Here is a 16,217-nt window from a genome sequence, read left to right as displayed (position 1 = left end):
TCGACTGCATGCCAGACCCCCATTGAATCTGAGGTCTCAGATTAGAAGCGAGTGTTCTCAAGTGTCCCATGTTCCTTCATCTTTTGACCCAAACCCAGTGACGGTTCCCATTCAAACTGCCCTGCAGCAACTATTACATTCAACATCTTCAGCCACCTGCAATTCTAAGTCTCTGGCTCTCTTTCTTCCTTGAGCTATGGTTTAAATTTTTCAATTGTCTCACACATCCATGTCAAATATTCCTAATCAGACTGGAATTTCCAAAGATAGAAACTAGGAATTTTACCTTTTTATATTTTTTATGAAAATTCCTTAGTTAGTACTTAAAAGTATGCTAATTATGGAATTATTAACAAAAATTATATGATAGAAATAAATCTTTATTGTTTCAACATTTAAGAATATATACAAAAAATTAAACAACTCAAACAATTTGGTTATTGAGTCAAAACTATAATATATTTTGCAACAAAATATACCATTGTAATTTAAATAATTCTATTCTCGAAAATCACATTTAACTAGCATATAAATATTTTAAAAGGGGGGAAAAGGGAATATCATGAAGTACACTTTCATCATGTAGCAGTAGTCTGATTGGTTATATTCTGAAAAAAGAATGACACATTTTCTCTTATTCTTTCAAGAAAAGGATCTGTAAGATTTAAATGATCTCCAGAAAAATGTTTCCACTGCTTCAGCTGTGACATGGAAAGAGGTTTCAGAGCGTTAGACTTCTGTTGATGTGGACCAAGCTGACAATTGCTAGAGCGAGGAAATTTTTCCAATGAATCACCTGAAATAAGTATAAAAATTCAGCCAATCAAAATCTAGCTTTATACTATTTATAAGACAAATACCCAAAACATAAGAACACCAAGCAATTTAAGACAAAAGAATAGAAAAAGACAACTTAAGACCAATGCAAAATGCATTAGGGATAAACAATCTATATAATAATAGAATAAATAAGTGATAATGAAATAAAATTTCACAAAAATGTATAAAACATATAAAAGAAACAATGGACAGAATACCAAGGAGCCCTTACAAATCCAAAGTATTACAATATTTTAATATATTTCTTTCAATAACAGGTGTATCTAACAAAAACTAGATTATTAATAGAAAGATGGGCAAAAGATAACCAACATAAAGGAAATACAGCTCTCAAGCATAGGGAAATACATTCTACTTCATTCATAAAAAGAGAAAAGCAAATTAAAATGAGGTCAACATTTTTTCTAATTTTTTTAATTTATTTTATCAGACTGGCAAAAATCTAACATTTGTAATCCACTAAACTAGCAAAGCCCTGGGGAAATAGCCACTTTAGTATATTGCTGGTGAGATATAAATGATACAACACCCAATGAAGAACATTTTAGCAATATCTATCAAAACTAAAAATGCACATATTCTCAGACCTTACAACACTGATAATTTATAAGTATATCAGAACACATGGGAAAAGATATATGAATAAAGATATCTATTGACTGGCAAGAACCTAATGTGCCTCTGAAAAATACTGATATATCCATACAATGGAGGATTATATAGCTGGACAGGGGGAATGAAAGAGGGAATTGTAAAGATAAGGAAAGATCTTAAGATAAAAATGGCATAAAAAATGTACAGTCTATACTAATACATATACTCCACTACCCTTTTTGGGGGGAAGAATATATATTTAAAATTTCTTGCATATGCATAAAAATATATCCAGAAGGACACATAAAAACTAATAATGGTGTTTTTTCATGGAATAGTAGGGCTGGAAACCAGTATGAAGAGAATATTTATGGTTTTCATGCACAAAAGAAATATTTACAAAGTGATCACATAAGGCACAAACCAAGTCTCTATATTTACCAAAAAATCAATACCATGCAGGTCATATTTTTCATTACAATAAAGTAGTCAGAATTCAATAACAAAAACTAAATTAATTTTAGGACATATTGTTAATTCATGAGTTAAAGGAGAAATTATATAGGAAAACACAAAAGATTTAGAATTAAACAATAAAAGGACCATATATCAAAATTATGGAGTTGAGCTTAGAGGAAAATTTATAGCCTTAAATACCCTATGACCTAAGAAGTCAAGAAAAATAATAAATGCAAACGGTGTTTTATCTATTCTATATTTAAATATTTTCAACTATTAAAGGGAGACAAATTATCTTTACCATAAAAACAGAATTAAGGTACAACTAACCTGGATGACCTTTTTCTTCTGTACATTCACAATCAAGCAAATCATGAGTAATACAATGTGAACTCTCATGTAATGTGAACAAATTTTTAAGTTCCTCTACTGAAAACTGTATATGTTCAGATGTCTTAGCTAGATCGACAACTGCCCCGGAAAGACCTTGTTTGCTGATCTGCCTTTGATAGATCTTTTCTTCTATTGTACCTGAAAAGAAAACATTCATTTTCTTTTATGTCTATGTTTTTTTTTTTTCCAGATTAAAGATGTTTATTAGCATACTAGTTAGCAAAATAACAATATTCCTAACATTGAAACACAGATTAACAATTAAAAAATGTTTTTTAATTATTTAACGTGACATTTCTTGTCATGCTAAAAGGTGATTACCTGTAGTTAGGAGTCTGTATATATGCACTGGATGTTTCTGCCCATCTCTCCATACTCTAGACATTGCCTATGGAAAAATAAATGAAAATTCTGAGAGCACAGTAGACATTAATAGTCTTTTCCACATAAGCCATTTATATTAATATATTTAAAACGAGGAATCAAGGATTTTACTTAGAGATTCAAAAAACAAGCCCAGGTTTGCCCAAACACTTCATGTCTATTCCTGGGACAAAGAAAGGAATGGCCACATGACCAACTTCCAAAACTCTGGATACCAAAGTTCTGATGAACCTCTTTGGTTGACAACACTTTATATATGTTGTCATTCACGAATACTGGATCTTAAATGTTGTTTCATACAATTCCAGTGGGAAGAGATGACTGAAAGCTTGTGTCTGGTCTCTTCTGAATCTATGCTCCTTTTACCGTTGCCAATTTTAGTCTGCATCTTTCACTGTAATAAAGTATAACTATAAGGATAGTTGTTTTTCTTTGTTCTGTGAGTCATTCTAGTGAATCACTGAACTTGAGAGTTGTTTTGGCGTCCCCAACACACATACCAACTGAGGTGTAAGTCTATAGGTATAAGCTCAAAATACATGAAGATGAACTCTATACTATAACCAAAGGCTACATTTAAAACTTTTTTGAAAATAAGCTAAGTTTGTACCTTTACTGTGTACTGTACAAACATTAATCATACCATCTCTAACATGTTATTGTCTTCCCCTAATGGTCATGGGCATCCTGAAGACCCAACTTCCCAGGGACATACAGTTTTGGGTTTGAATCCTGGCTCTATCTCTTACAAGTTACATGAGCTAGAAAAAGCTCCCCTATCTTCATCTATAAAATAGAGCTATTAATATCAACACTTGTAGGGTTATTGTAAAGATTAAATAGCTGGAAAACACTTAACAGAATGCCAGATTAATAACAAGAGATCCATATGCAGCAATTATATATTATCATAATCTTTTATTTCCAACAGGGATTGTATCCCCAGTAAGCATTTAATAATGCTTATTTAATGATTATAAACAATCCTACCTGGATATCAGTGGCTGGATTCCAATCAATGTCATAAAGAATTAAGTGAGATCCTCCAACAAGATTAAGTCCTACACCACCAGCTTTTGAACTTAACAAAAAAATAAAATCAGAGGAGTATTTACTATTGAAGCCATCAACAATTTGCTGCCTTTGAGAGATTGGTGTTTGTCCATCAAGTCTTGCATAGGCATACCCATAACGACTGCACACTTCTTGTAAAATATTCAATGTTTGTGTATAGTTGGATACCAATACTACCCTGAAATCAAAAAGAGAGATTCTTGACATGCAACTTAAACGCAATGTTATATTTTTTAATTGAAGGAAAATACCACAGCAATACTCTCACTAATATTTACAAACCTATACAATGACCTTATATAGTTAAAACACAGGTTCTCCTTCAAATGCAATTTTAAAGTCAACACATAAGAGACTACCAGTTTTAAGTGCTATAGCATAGTCCTTTCGGCCTTCTTTACCTCTCTGAAGTTTTTACTCTAAAAACATAAGGAGAATGAGAAACAGAAATAAAAATTCCATCTTTGATTAAAAACAAGGAGACATATATATGAAAACAGAGAATAGTGAAATGATGACCTGCTTTGGAATCACAGAGACATGAAACCTAAGTGCCCAACGAGGGAAATTTCAATAGGTGACAAGTGAAGTGCATTCACATTACAGAATCTTGTTAAGGCACCTCAGATGGAAAGAGTATAAAATGGAGCTATCATAAGAAAACTGGTAAGTAGAATCCAGATTCTACTCTTATGTAACCAGTAGACATTTTTTTCTGATGGAATGCTTATTGTCTCGAGAAAGTAAGCCAAAGAAACTTAAACCAGGGTACTCAAGAAGGCAGGGACTTAGTGAACAAATAAAACTCTTTACACTTGAAAAAAGTACATACCAAACACATTCCACTTTGAAAAAAGGCTATTATTTTTAGGGTCACCATACTATGCATGCAGCACAAGAACACCAATCACTGGAGCTAAAGTGCTAGAATCCAGAAGGAACTCTGCTCTACAAGCCAGGAAGCCTAGTGAATAAACGCAACAACCAAGAAGGACAAGAAACTATGAAGCTCAAAGTTCAACAGAAATTAAGACAGATTTAGATGTCCCTGAGATAGAACTAAGGAATAGAAACCAGAAGGGAGGGCTGGTCTAGAGATACAGACATGGAATCAATACTATTCAGATGGTAGTTGAATTATATATTATGAATTATAAGGAGTAGAGATAATCCAAGAAGGTTGTGAGGAGTGAGAAGGAAGTCTAAGAGAAAACCCTAAGGAGTATCAACATTTGAAGGACAGTAAAAGAAGAAACAACTCTGACAGATTTAAAACAAGTTACGTGTTATATATCAGAAGACATCTATAAGGGTTTTTTTTAGTATCAGTATTACATATGGTTTTTCTTAAATAAAAAGTAACAGACACATCGTTAGTAATAAGTTTACAAAATGATAGCAGTTCACCACGCCCCCAGAGAACAATTTGTGATTTTTTTTCTTTAAAAAAAAAATAAATAAAAATAATTTTAAAAAAATGGAGGGTAGGAATAAGGACATAGTCCAAGCTAAAATTCCATGAGCTCTTACAAGCAGTTTATTAAATTGACCTCTTACTTTTCAGTAGGACGAAGTTCATGGATAACCTCTAACAGCTTTGACAGAACCTGCAGTTTTCCTGACTCTTTCTCAGAAAACATGAGAGGGTTGTAATCAGCAGGGAACACATTTATCAAGCCTTCATATAGACTCCTGTCTTCACTTTCATCCCATGTTGAGTTACATTGTTTTTCCTATTCAAAAGGATGATTATTAACACTGGTTCATATTTGTTTTTAATTGGCAGGAAAAAAATGCTATAGGTATGAAAAAAAGAGTAAAGATTAATAGCTACCTGAAAAGAACAAGGTAAATATATAAATGGTAATAGTTTATGATGGGATCATTTTTTAAAAAAATAACATGCAGCCTGCTGAGTTAATCACAGAGCAGTTCTAACGCAGTCTCCAAGCACCTGCTACCTTCACCCTACAAGTGCAGTCTCGATGCCCACATATGAGGAACAAAGAAAATTGAGGGTAGGGCCTCCCCGGTGGTGCAGTGGTTGAGCTCTGGGTTGCAAAGCTGCCCGCGGCCTCTGCGGTGCCGGTTCAATCCCCGGCTGCTCCCCGGCCACTGGAGGAGGGTCCCACATGGCGCGCAGACCTCTCCTGCCGCCCGCTGCTCCCCTCAGCAGTGTACTTCAGTCCTTCTGCCTGCTCTGCTCCCCGCTCTGGCTCTGGTGAATTCTCTCACCCTCCCGCGCTCTGACTGTACCCAGTGCATGTATAAACAAAACAAACAAACAAACAAATAAATAAATAAATAAAACATGCCTCTATATAAAAAAAAAAATTAAAAAAAAAAAAAAGAAAATTGAGGGTAAAGAGTGCTATAGACTCTGTCCTCTCCTAAATCCCGAGTTTCTCATCACTGATAGTTCTTGCTCTGTTCTTATTCCTTCCCTCCTTGCTATTACCTTTCTCTCCTGATTTGTGGACCTCACAAATCAACAAAAAGTGGTATTTTCAGGGCACAAGATATATAAAAATATAAGACTTGGGATACATATTGCCAAACTATCTGCCAGTTCCATCAATTTAAAATCTAACGGGGCTGGGGGCAGGGGGAGGGGTAGGTTTGCCCTCCCTGGTGGTGCAAGGGGTTAAGCACAGCATGATGCACCTATCAGCAATCTCTGCAGCAAGAGTTCGATCCCCAGCTGGCCAGGGAGAAACCCATATGGCACAGCAGACCTCTCCTGCTGCTCTCCTTAGCAGTATATTTCAGTAGATCCATCTGTTCTGTTCCTGACTCTTGTCTCTGGTGAATCCTCTTACTCCCCCTGCCTCCAAACCTCTGGTCGGTGCCCCAGTTCTTGTATGCATAAATAAATAAATCCTTAAAAAAAATGACTTTAAAAAAGTAAAATAAAAAAATAAACTCTAACCAGTTGATGATTATTGTAAATTTCTAAATTTTGTAAATTTCATACAACATCATGTATCATTTCTATAATGAGGAAAAAATATTTCTCATGGTAAATTTATATTTGTTAGCACCAAATAAACAATATTTACTAAAATAAAGTAGGAAGGAAGATCATCAGACAAGGTAGTAAAGAGTGAGGGGCAAAAATACTAGAAGGCGGTGCCTCACACTTATGCTATCCCTATATTATAGCTCTAGGAATGTGAACACGCCTGAAGAACACGAAGAAGGCTGGATAAGTTCTATGTAGAACCATACTGGAGAGGCTGTAGTGCTTTTAGAAAACCCTCAAATGCAACCCTGATAATCAGTCCAACCTGTCCTCATAGATTCACAAGACACAGAACCCTTAGTTCTACTTACCTTTATAGAGTTGAACAAAAGACAGGGGTGATTGCACAGCTTTTTAAGAGCTCCTATACATATTAGGTGAGGGCTATTTTCCAACAGCCCTTGAAGACAGAACCTCACAGCCTGTGAATTCAACAGCTTTCGATAAAGTTCAATCTGGAGTGCTCCTGGTCGGCAAAAGACTACATTCTCTACTTTAGGTGGAAGGTATTTATTTATGACTTCTTGAGTTCTTCTAAGGACAAAGAGTCCAGTGAGGCAAGTAAGTTCAGCTGCTCTTTTCTCTCCTAACTCCTTTTCTTCCTATGAAAAAATGGCAGACTTAAAAGTGTAGACAAAAAACACTTGCAGTAAAAAGTGAGCATTAGGTGTTTTATTATTTATTTGTTTGTTTATTTGTTTATTTATTTATTTTTTTGTGTGTGACCCTCGTTGGCGGCCGGGGATCAAACCCGCACTGCAGAGGCTGTGGGCAGCCTCGCAGCCCAGCACTCAATCGCTGCACCACCAGGGGAGGCCCAGCATTAGGTGTTTTATAAAGATAAACCATAAATTGTATTTATGTAAAATTAGTTATGATAGCCCTTCTTTGCATTTATTTTTATGAATTTTGAGTTAATAAACAATATTAATAGATGCTTAAAAAAAATAAAAAATAAATAAATAAAGATAAACCACACACAGATTGCTTCCCTTCAGATTTTTTTAAAAACAGAAGAAATAGGGCCTCCCCGGTGGCGCAGCGGTTGAGCGCTGGGTTGCGAAGCTGCCCGCGGCCTCTGCGGCGCCGGTTCGATCCCCGGCTGCTCCCCGGCCACCGGAGGAGGGTCCCACATGGCGTGCAGACTTCTCCTGCCGCCCGCTGCTCCCCTCAGCAGTGTACTTCGGTCCTTCTGCCTGCTCTGCTCCCCGCTCTGGCTCTGGTGAATTCTCTCACCCTCCTGCGCTTCTGACTGTACCCAGTGCATGTATAAACAAAACAAACAAACCAGCAAACAAATAAATAAAGCATGCCTCTATAAAAAAAAAAATAAATAAATAAATAAATAAATAAATAAAAACAGAAGAAATAAAATACAAGTTTGGGATATTAAAAACTATCATCTCTTTAAATGTTCAGAATAAGCATTTAATAAAATGAAACCACCGCCTCCTCCTAATCCTTGTTTACTTTGCTAGTGGCATCATAGAGAGATATTAGAAATGAATAATCAATAAACCAAATTATTCCAAAAGTAAGTTTTCATGTGAAGACCGAATTGGTCCGTAGTCTTAAAATCATCAGCAAAGAACTAATTACAGCAAGTTCACGGAAGCAAATATTTTGACAAATTATTGATCCTAAAACTACTCCTATAAAGAATTATTGTATAAAACATAGCCCATTCCTTCAAAATCATTCCATATGGTTTATTAAATAGTTGTATATTTTTAAGTCAAATATAATGAGAATGTAATATGCTTAAATACTCTACAGAATCTTTTGAGCATATAGAGTCACAGTGAAGTTTAAACATAAATCCTAAATGTACAGATTCATTTCTATATAAATCACAGAAAATTTCTGATAATATTTTAAAATTGTTTCCAGTTTTCATTACAAAAGAAATAGGATCACTGTAGAAAAATCAGAAATTAAGTTATGTAAAAATAACATTTAAGACCAACTTTGGTCAGTGAGAAATAATCACTGCTGTCAAAACATGTATATCTTCCAAGTCATTTTTCTCTGCATTAGTATGCAAATATATTTATCTTATTTGTAAGAAAAATAGTACCTCAAACTATAAAGGTCTATAGGGACAAGGAACCAGTCAATTTGACTTCTCACTGTATAATCTATTATCTACCATTTAGCATCCAGCTAAGGTGAATGTGATTTTATTTTTAAATAACATATCATGAACTTTTTCCATGCTATTTTATAATATTTATATTAGTATGTTATATGTCAACATATATTTATATTAATATTAGTAAACATTTATATAAACCAATGTTTTGTATAATTCTTGTCCCTTGGGAAATGTTCAATATTTGTTGACTGATTATATTAATTCTGAAATTATTTCCACTTAGCTTCTCTGAAATAGGATGCTATTTCATAATCAGTGACTTCTTGCAATTATAATTGAAAGTATGTTTTCCTTAGTGATACATAAAAAAATGATGCATTTTAGAATTAGTATTATCTTAGATTCAATTATATATATTATCTATACAACATGTAAGCTCTTATTTAATAATTTTCCTACCTTTAGAAATGTTTTCTTTCCAATTAGCTTGTTTTCGTTAAGTTGTTTCTAATTTTTAACCCATACAATCAGAAGTACAACTATGATTACTTTTATAATAAATATTTTGTTCATAAAAAAATTCCTACAGGGACCTCCCCAGTGGCGTAGCGGTTGAGCGCTGGGTTGCGAAGCTGCCCGCAGCCTCTGCAGCGCCGGTTCGATTCCCGGCTGCTTCCCGGCCACTGGAGGAGGATCCCACGTGGCGCGCAGACCTCTCCTGCCGTCCGCTGCTTCCCTCAGCAGTGTACTTCGGTCCTTCTGCCTGTTCTGCTCCCCACTCTGGCTCAGTGAATTCTCTCACCCTCCCGCGCTTCTGACTGTATCCAGTGCTTGTATAAATAAATAAATCTTAAAAAAAAAAACAAAAAAACTTACTGTCTTAAAAAAAAAAAATTCCTACAAGTGGTACTTCCAGGTCATAAGATATGCAAAATTTAAAGGTTTTTAGTACATATTGTCAAAATATCCTCTGGTGGAACCAATTTACTTCCAACCAGTAGAAGTTAGACCTCTCATCATTTGCTGTTTCTATACAAACCCAACCAACTAAAGCATCAATAGAATAGTAAAAAAAGTTACTTCATGATTATTTTAGTTTACTTTTTTCCATACTACTAAGAAATGTTTATATGTTTACAATTGGCATTTATGATCCTTTGTAATGTGCTTATTATGTTTTTCTTCACCATTTTCTAAAATAAGGGATGCTAGAAGAGATGATGGCTTGTGAGAAAAAAAAATTCTCTAAATTAATTTGTCCTAAATTAAAATAAAACCCAAGTTATGAATATTTTCCCAGACATGCTGCTCTTTTTAAACTAGTAAAGTAAATCTTACCTCAGAAGCAGAAGGTTGTCTTGATACAATGATGGGTTCCTCATATATTTTTCTATAAGATGACAAAGAGCCTAATACTCCCGGATTTACAAAATCAATTAATGCAAAAAACTCTTGGAGATCATTCTGAACTGGAGTACCTAAAGAGAGATAAAAGTGATGAAAAGCTAATAAAATATGGTTTTACAATCACAGGTCAATGAAGAAATTTGCACTTTTTTCCCAAAGAGAAAAAGCAGCAAAGTTGAAAAAAAAATTAGTAATTATATACATTTTTTACTCTGGTTTTACTGTGTATAGCCTCTTCTTTAGTACATAATAATGTTTTAGTATAGACTCTGGAGTCTGACTGCTTGGGTTCAAATCCTACCTGCATCAATTGTTCTGTGAATGACCCTGAAATTACTCCAATTTTACCATCTATAAAATGGGAATAACTCCCAGAGTAGTGAGGATCAAGTGAGTTAATCACATGTTATTCTTTTTTTTTAAGATTTATTTTATTTATTTATTTATTTATTTATTTATTTATTTATTTATGCATAGAAGAACTGGGGTGTAGGCCAGAGGTACTGGGGGTAAGAGGATTCACCAGAGACAGAGACAGAGTGGGGAGCAGAACAGGCAGGTCTACTGACATACACTGCTGAAGGGAGTAGCAGACAAGACAGGAGAGGTCTGCTACGCCATGAGGGTTAGCTCCCTTACCGAGGACTGAACTCATGCCACAGTGGCTGGCAATAGCTCAATAGCACTGAGATTTCAAACCCTGCACCACCAGGGAGTCCCATAATCATATTATTCTTTAATAAAGTGTCCAGAACACAATAAATGTTCTACACGTGTTAGTGATTCTTAATATTATTATAACTATATAACTCTAAACAAGTTGCTTAGGCTCATTAATTTAAAGTCAGGATTTTTTTCACTTACAAAATTGAAAATACAATAATTTCCCAGTGGTGTTACAATGAAAGATAGAGACAACATATGTGAAGTACCCAGCACAGTGCCTGAAATTTAGTAGACAGTGAATGACACCTATTATTATTACCTTTCACAACACTGAGTACTAACCAGTATCCGATCATAGCTATTACTACCTTTCAAAAGTAAATAGTTATTATTGCTTTTCAAAAAGTAATAAGAGAATGAAAGGTACTGTCAGATCAAATTGGAATCTTCACTAACCTTAAAAGTTGACACAGATTGTAATGGACTAATACATTCTACATAAATCACATACTCAATAACTTGGCTAAATAATTTTTAAAGAAGCATTAGGAGTTCCACTTTATTTCTGTCCCTTTTCTCCTCGATAAACCTTTTCTTTGTCTAAACAAAAAAAGAAGCATTAGCATGTTTCAGTAATTCTAATAATAGCAAAAGAACATATAGACCAGCATAGTCCAACAGTATAATTTCAGAGAACTCTCAAATAACAAATTAGAAAATGTTGTCCAAAGATATAAATAAATAAATAACGGTGCACTTATTTCATTAACATGACTTTTATAATTGTCAGGGCGGTTAATGACCACTTCTCTCAAAGCTAAATGGGTTGACACCAGGTTGGATCAATGCTTATTAATTTTTTTGACATATCTAGTCAGTCCCAAATTTTTAGATACATCATAGAAAGCATTAGAGAAAATATTTCTTTATGTTGGCATATTGACATGCATTTTGTTAAACCTTTGAAAGTATCTATAACAATGATTAATATAGGGAGAATGGACAATAAGAATGCACACAGACAGAGGACAGACCATGAGACGGTCATCTACAATCCAAGGAAAGAGGCCTCAGGAGAAACCAAACCTGCCAATACCCTCATCTTGACCTTTCAGCTTCCAGAACTGTAAGAAAACAAATTTCTGTTTTTAAGTTACCCAATCTGTGGTATTTTGTTACTGCAGTCCTAGCAGTCTAATTCATCTCTATTAATCAAATAGAATCCTGACCATTTTCCAATATATATTAACTAAAAGTTCTCCACATCATTGGGCTAGATAAAACCAGGAAACAAAGTCAAAATTACTTTTCTTTGACTCTTAGAAAACTTTTGAACATCTATTATATACACAATACTGTATACATGAGTACACAGAGTTTTCTCTGTTGTCCTGGGACACATTTCAACCCTAAAGATGTAAATGAAGGAATAAACTGTTGGCCGCAACCTTTTCCTCTCCTCATTTTAACTTCAAAAAGGAGCTCTGATAGGCAGTAAGGACACACAAAGGACAAAATGACATAAGAGAACCTGATAGAATAAGAAAAATCATGTTCTGCCCATTCTTTCCAAGACACTTGAACAAAGTAGGGAAATGGAGTTATGAATAGAAAATGGGGGGTTTATAACTATTAGTAATGAATACAACTCTCTTCTTTCATCTGCTGCCAGAACAGTAAAATGGAAGGGCCACAGGTAAGGTGTGGAAGAAAAGCTATATTGAGGTACTCAGGTATGCTTCTAGTCCGGATCTTAAGCTAAAAAAAGAATAGGCAGGGTTTAGTGTGATAACATATCCCTGAAGAGGTGGGATCCTATGTTTCTGGATCATATACAGTGTTGTAAAACCAATGATACCTTACTAAAAATTATTTAAAAAAACAAGGAGTAGGTAGAAAAGAATTCTCGTATTTACACATGGCTCATCCCTCCTTTCCAGATAGTCTGGGCTAGAGGTTTGGCCATCAATAAACCATATGCATGTAGCACATACATACCAAAAATAATAGGTATTTCATTAAACATACATGTGCTAGGGAGCCTTCTAAGAACTTTACATGGATTAACTCCTTTGATCTTCACAACTCCATGAAGTAGATAATATTATTAGTCCTCTTTCATAAGTAAGGACATTGAGGTCAACAGATGGTAAATTAACTGGTCCAAAGTTGCACACCTATAAATGTCAAACTCAATAATCAAGCACAGGCAGGGGCCTCCCTGGTGGCGCAAGAGGTTAAGACACAGAACTATGAAGCTATCTGCAGCCACTGCAGCACAAGTTCGATCCCTGGCCAAGCAGGTGACCAACCTGGCACAGCAGACCTCTTCTGACTCGCCCACTGCTCCCCTCAGCAGTGTATTTCAGTAGATCTACCTGTTCTGCTCCCCATTCTATCTCTGATGAATCCTCTCACCTCTCACACCTCTGGCCTGTACCCCAGTTCTTACATGCATAAATAAATAATTTTTTTTTTTTTTGGTGGAACCCTCGCTGGCGGCCAGGGAATGAACCAGCGCTGCAGAAGCTGCAGCAGCCTCGCAGCTCAGCGCTCAATCACTGCGCCACCAGGGGAGGCCCAATAAATAAATTAAAAAAAAAAAAAAATCAAGCACAGGCAGTCAAGTCCCATCTCCCATATTATTTTCCACAGTACTATTGTGCTTATCCCTCAAAAAAATTCAAAATCTGGATTGCAAATAATTACAAAGGGATTTAATGATTCAGAATCTTACCAGGTCTCAATTAGCTTACATTTGTTGGTATGAACTCTATCCAACACCACCAATTTTTTGGATGCCAGCCATCATCTTATATGTGCACTAAGCAAAAAATGTCCTCATATCTCCCCAAAAGTAAATACTGACCAGTTAGAATTATTCTTTTCTCACAACAGAGACTAATGAGGGCTGTAGTTGTCTTAATGGTACTGTTCTTCAAACGATGCCCTTCATCACAGATTAAAAGATCAAATTTTATATTCTTGATGTGATCCAGGGAACGAAGCAACATTTCATAACTAATGATAAGAACAGAATAAAATGGAGATTTTATGAATTCTTCTACTTTGTGGTTCTAAAAAAGAAAAAAAAAGCACAACTATGTGAAATCAAATTTAAGCAGTATTTAGCTGACAAACAATAATCAAGTTAACCCAAAACCAAATTGTATGCAAGATTCCATTTTCCTGTAAAGGAGTCGGAGAGCTATATATACTTAAAAAACTGTGATATGGGGCCTCCCCTGGTGGTGCAGGCGGTTAAACGCAGCACTGTGAAGTTGTCCACAGCCTCTGCAGTGCAGGTTGGATGATGGCCGGCCAGGGAGGGTCCCACATGCCAGGGCAGATTTCTCCTGTCTCCCCAGCTGCTCCCCTCAGCAGTGTATTTTGTCAATCTGCCTGTTCGTTCCCTGCTCTGTCTCTGGTGAATCCTCTCACCCTCCCGTGCATCTGGTCTGTACCCCAGTTCTTGTATAAATACATAAATAAATCTTTAAAAAAAAAAACTGTGATACAGAGAGAGAGGAAAAACTACAATATTGATTTGAGAAGCTAGAGATTCAGAAAATGACCAGGCTAAACTTTTAAGTTTCTTACCTGATCAACAGTAAATATCTTGATCCTTTCACTTCCTAACCATTTTTGAAATTCTTTCCTCCAATTATTCACCAAGCTTCCAGGTGTGACGATAAGTGTCTTCTTTATAACTGGCTTGCCTCCATAGGGCCCCTGACACTGTAGAGTCCAGATGAGTGAGATACATTGCAGTGTTTTCCCTAATCCCATTTCATCAGCAAGAATAGCTCCACATCTGCCATTAACTCTGTTAGAAATAATTATACTTCAATCACAATAGAAATATATTTTTCCCCTAACATCGTCACAAAAATAATGAGAATCAGAAATATTTTATAATTAGGACAAATTCTACCCCCCTCCCAAGCACTTTTTCTAGTTTTTCCCTTGGCTGAGTTACAATATATCTCTTCTGAATCCTAATAATCATTTCATTTGCATCTTTAATAATTATAAATTGTCAATTAAATTACTTAAACAAATCTGAAATTAGAAACTTTAGTCTAAATTATCGTTATTGTCATATATATTTCACCTCTACATTTAAAGGAAATTTTATCAGTTTCACTATAGATCTCAAAACTGTTTAAAATATATTGTAATAACCAGAAAGACCTACTGAGCTAATTATGATTCTCTGGAAGTAGAGTTCCCAACCAAAGAACTCATCTTCAATATAAGTGTAAGAAAAAGTTAACACTAAATGCTTACCTTAATCTCAAACACATAATTTAGTAAGCCTATTAAGTTAAAGCAATTTAAAATTAAATATAACAAGAACTATTAACAAGTGCCATTTTATGCTAGCTCATAGTTTTTAAAGCTATGATGTATATATATCTATGACGTGTATATATACACATGGTATCCGTGTGTGTGTGTATATATGTGTGTGTGTGTGTGTATATATATATATGTGTATATATATATATATATATATATATATATATAAAGTTACAGAGTCCAAAAGAATTAAGAATATCACCAAAATGAAAGTACAGTTTGTCAATTCATTCTATTTCTTATTGGTGAGTGTGTGTGTGTATATGTGTGTGTGTGTGTTTTTCAAAGTATCTTTAACGGAGAATACTATAATTCTTTAATCAAAAAACTACAAAAAAGGTTGGGGGAAAATTCCTAGAAATTAGAAGAAAACCTTTTTTCAAAAATCCTTATAAGCAAAATTAAAGACTTCTTCCATTTCACCCCATAACCCTTTATCATAATAGTAGTGAGCTGTTATACTACATTAAGGTTGACTGTATTTATGTTCTCAAATGCTTTATAAGCTACTTCAGAGTGAAGACGATGGTCCTGACTGCTGTATGCCCAGCTCTTAGCAAGTTTTCTGGCACATGGGATCCATAAAGAACCATTTTGGGAATAAATACACAGATCAAATACCACTCAGCATTCCTACCATCTAAAATTGACGCAGACTCCGAGGCTCACCATATCAAGGTCTTCCTAGAAAACCATTATGTCAAAGGTAAAAACAAAGCTCAGATTAATCTAAACAAATTATTTTCATACCTCATTCCCATTACACATTCATAAAGAAATATGATTCCTTCTTTCTGATGTGGTCGAAGATGATACACAAGGTGAGGATCTATCACTACATCCACAACAGGCAAACGGCTCTTATTGAACAGCCGCTGGTGATTATTGTCGGGTCGTAGCATAACAAGGGAATCTCAAGAA

General features: G+C 35.0%; 1 protein-coding gene across 7 annotated transcripts in view; it reads right to left on the bottom strand.

The window, feature by feature from the left end:
- Nucleotides 1–363: 363 nt before the first annotated feature.
- The window catches only part of RAD54B (RAD54 homolog B), a 61,205-nt gene continuing 45,351 nt past the window's right edge, over nt 364–16,217 (bottom strand). For 6 of the 7 annotated variants that reach the window (XM_037504128.2, XM_054692106.1, XM_054692105.1 and 3 more), the window contains 10 exons: nt 16,047–16,209; nt 14,535–14,760; nt 13,804–14,011; nt 10,200–10,339; nt 7,078–7,368; nt 5,302–5,477; nt 3,661–3,922; nt 2,608–2,674; nt 2,224–2,424; nt 490–796 (listed from right to left, as the gene is read on the bottom strand). In XM_037504128.2, coding sequence (XP_037360025.1) covers nt 579–796; nt 2,224–2,424; nt 2,608–2,674; nt 3,661–3,922; nt 5,302–5,477; nt 7,078–7,368; nt 10,200–10,339; nt 13,804–14,011; nt 14,535–14,760; nt 16,047–16,209 — 1,952 coding nt within the window. In that variant the 3' untranslated portion in view covers nt 490–578. Of the gene's footprint in view, nt 797–2,223; nt 2,425–2,607; nt 2,675–3,660; nt 3,923–5,301; nt 5,478–7,077; nt 7,369–10,199; nt 10,340–13,803; nt 14,012–14,534; nt 14,761–16,046; nt 16,210–16,217 lie in introns of all 7 variants that reach the window. The other variant, XM_037504124.1, reaches the window with a different exon arrangement.

This window comes from Talpa occidentalis, unplaced genomic scaffold (genome assembly GCF_014898055.3).
Source record: "Talpa occidentalis isolate TD23 unplaced genomic scaffold, MPIMG_talOcc4v2.1, whole genome shotgun sequence".
NCBI classification, from domain to species: Eukaryota; Metazoa; Chordata; class Mammalia; order Eulipotyphla; family Talpidae; genus Talpa; species Talpa occidentalis.
Note: the sequence above shows the minus strand (reverse complement) of the source record. Positions and strands in the feature narration are given on the sequence as shown.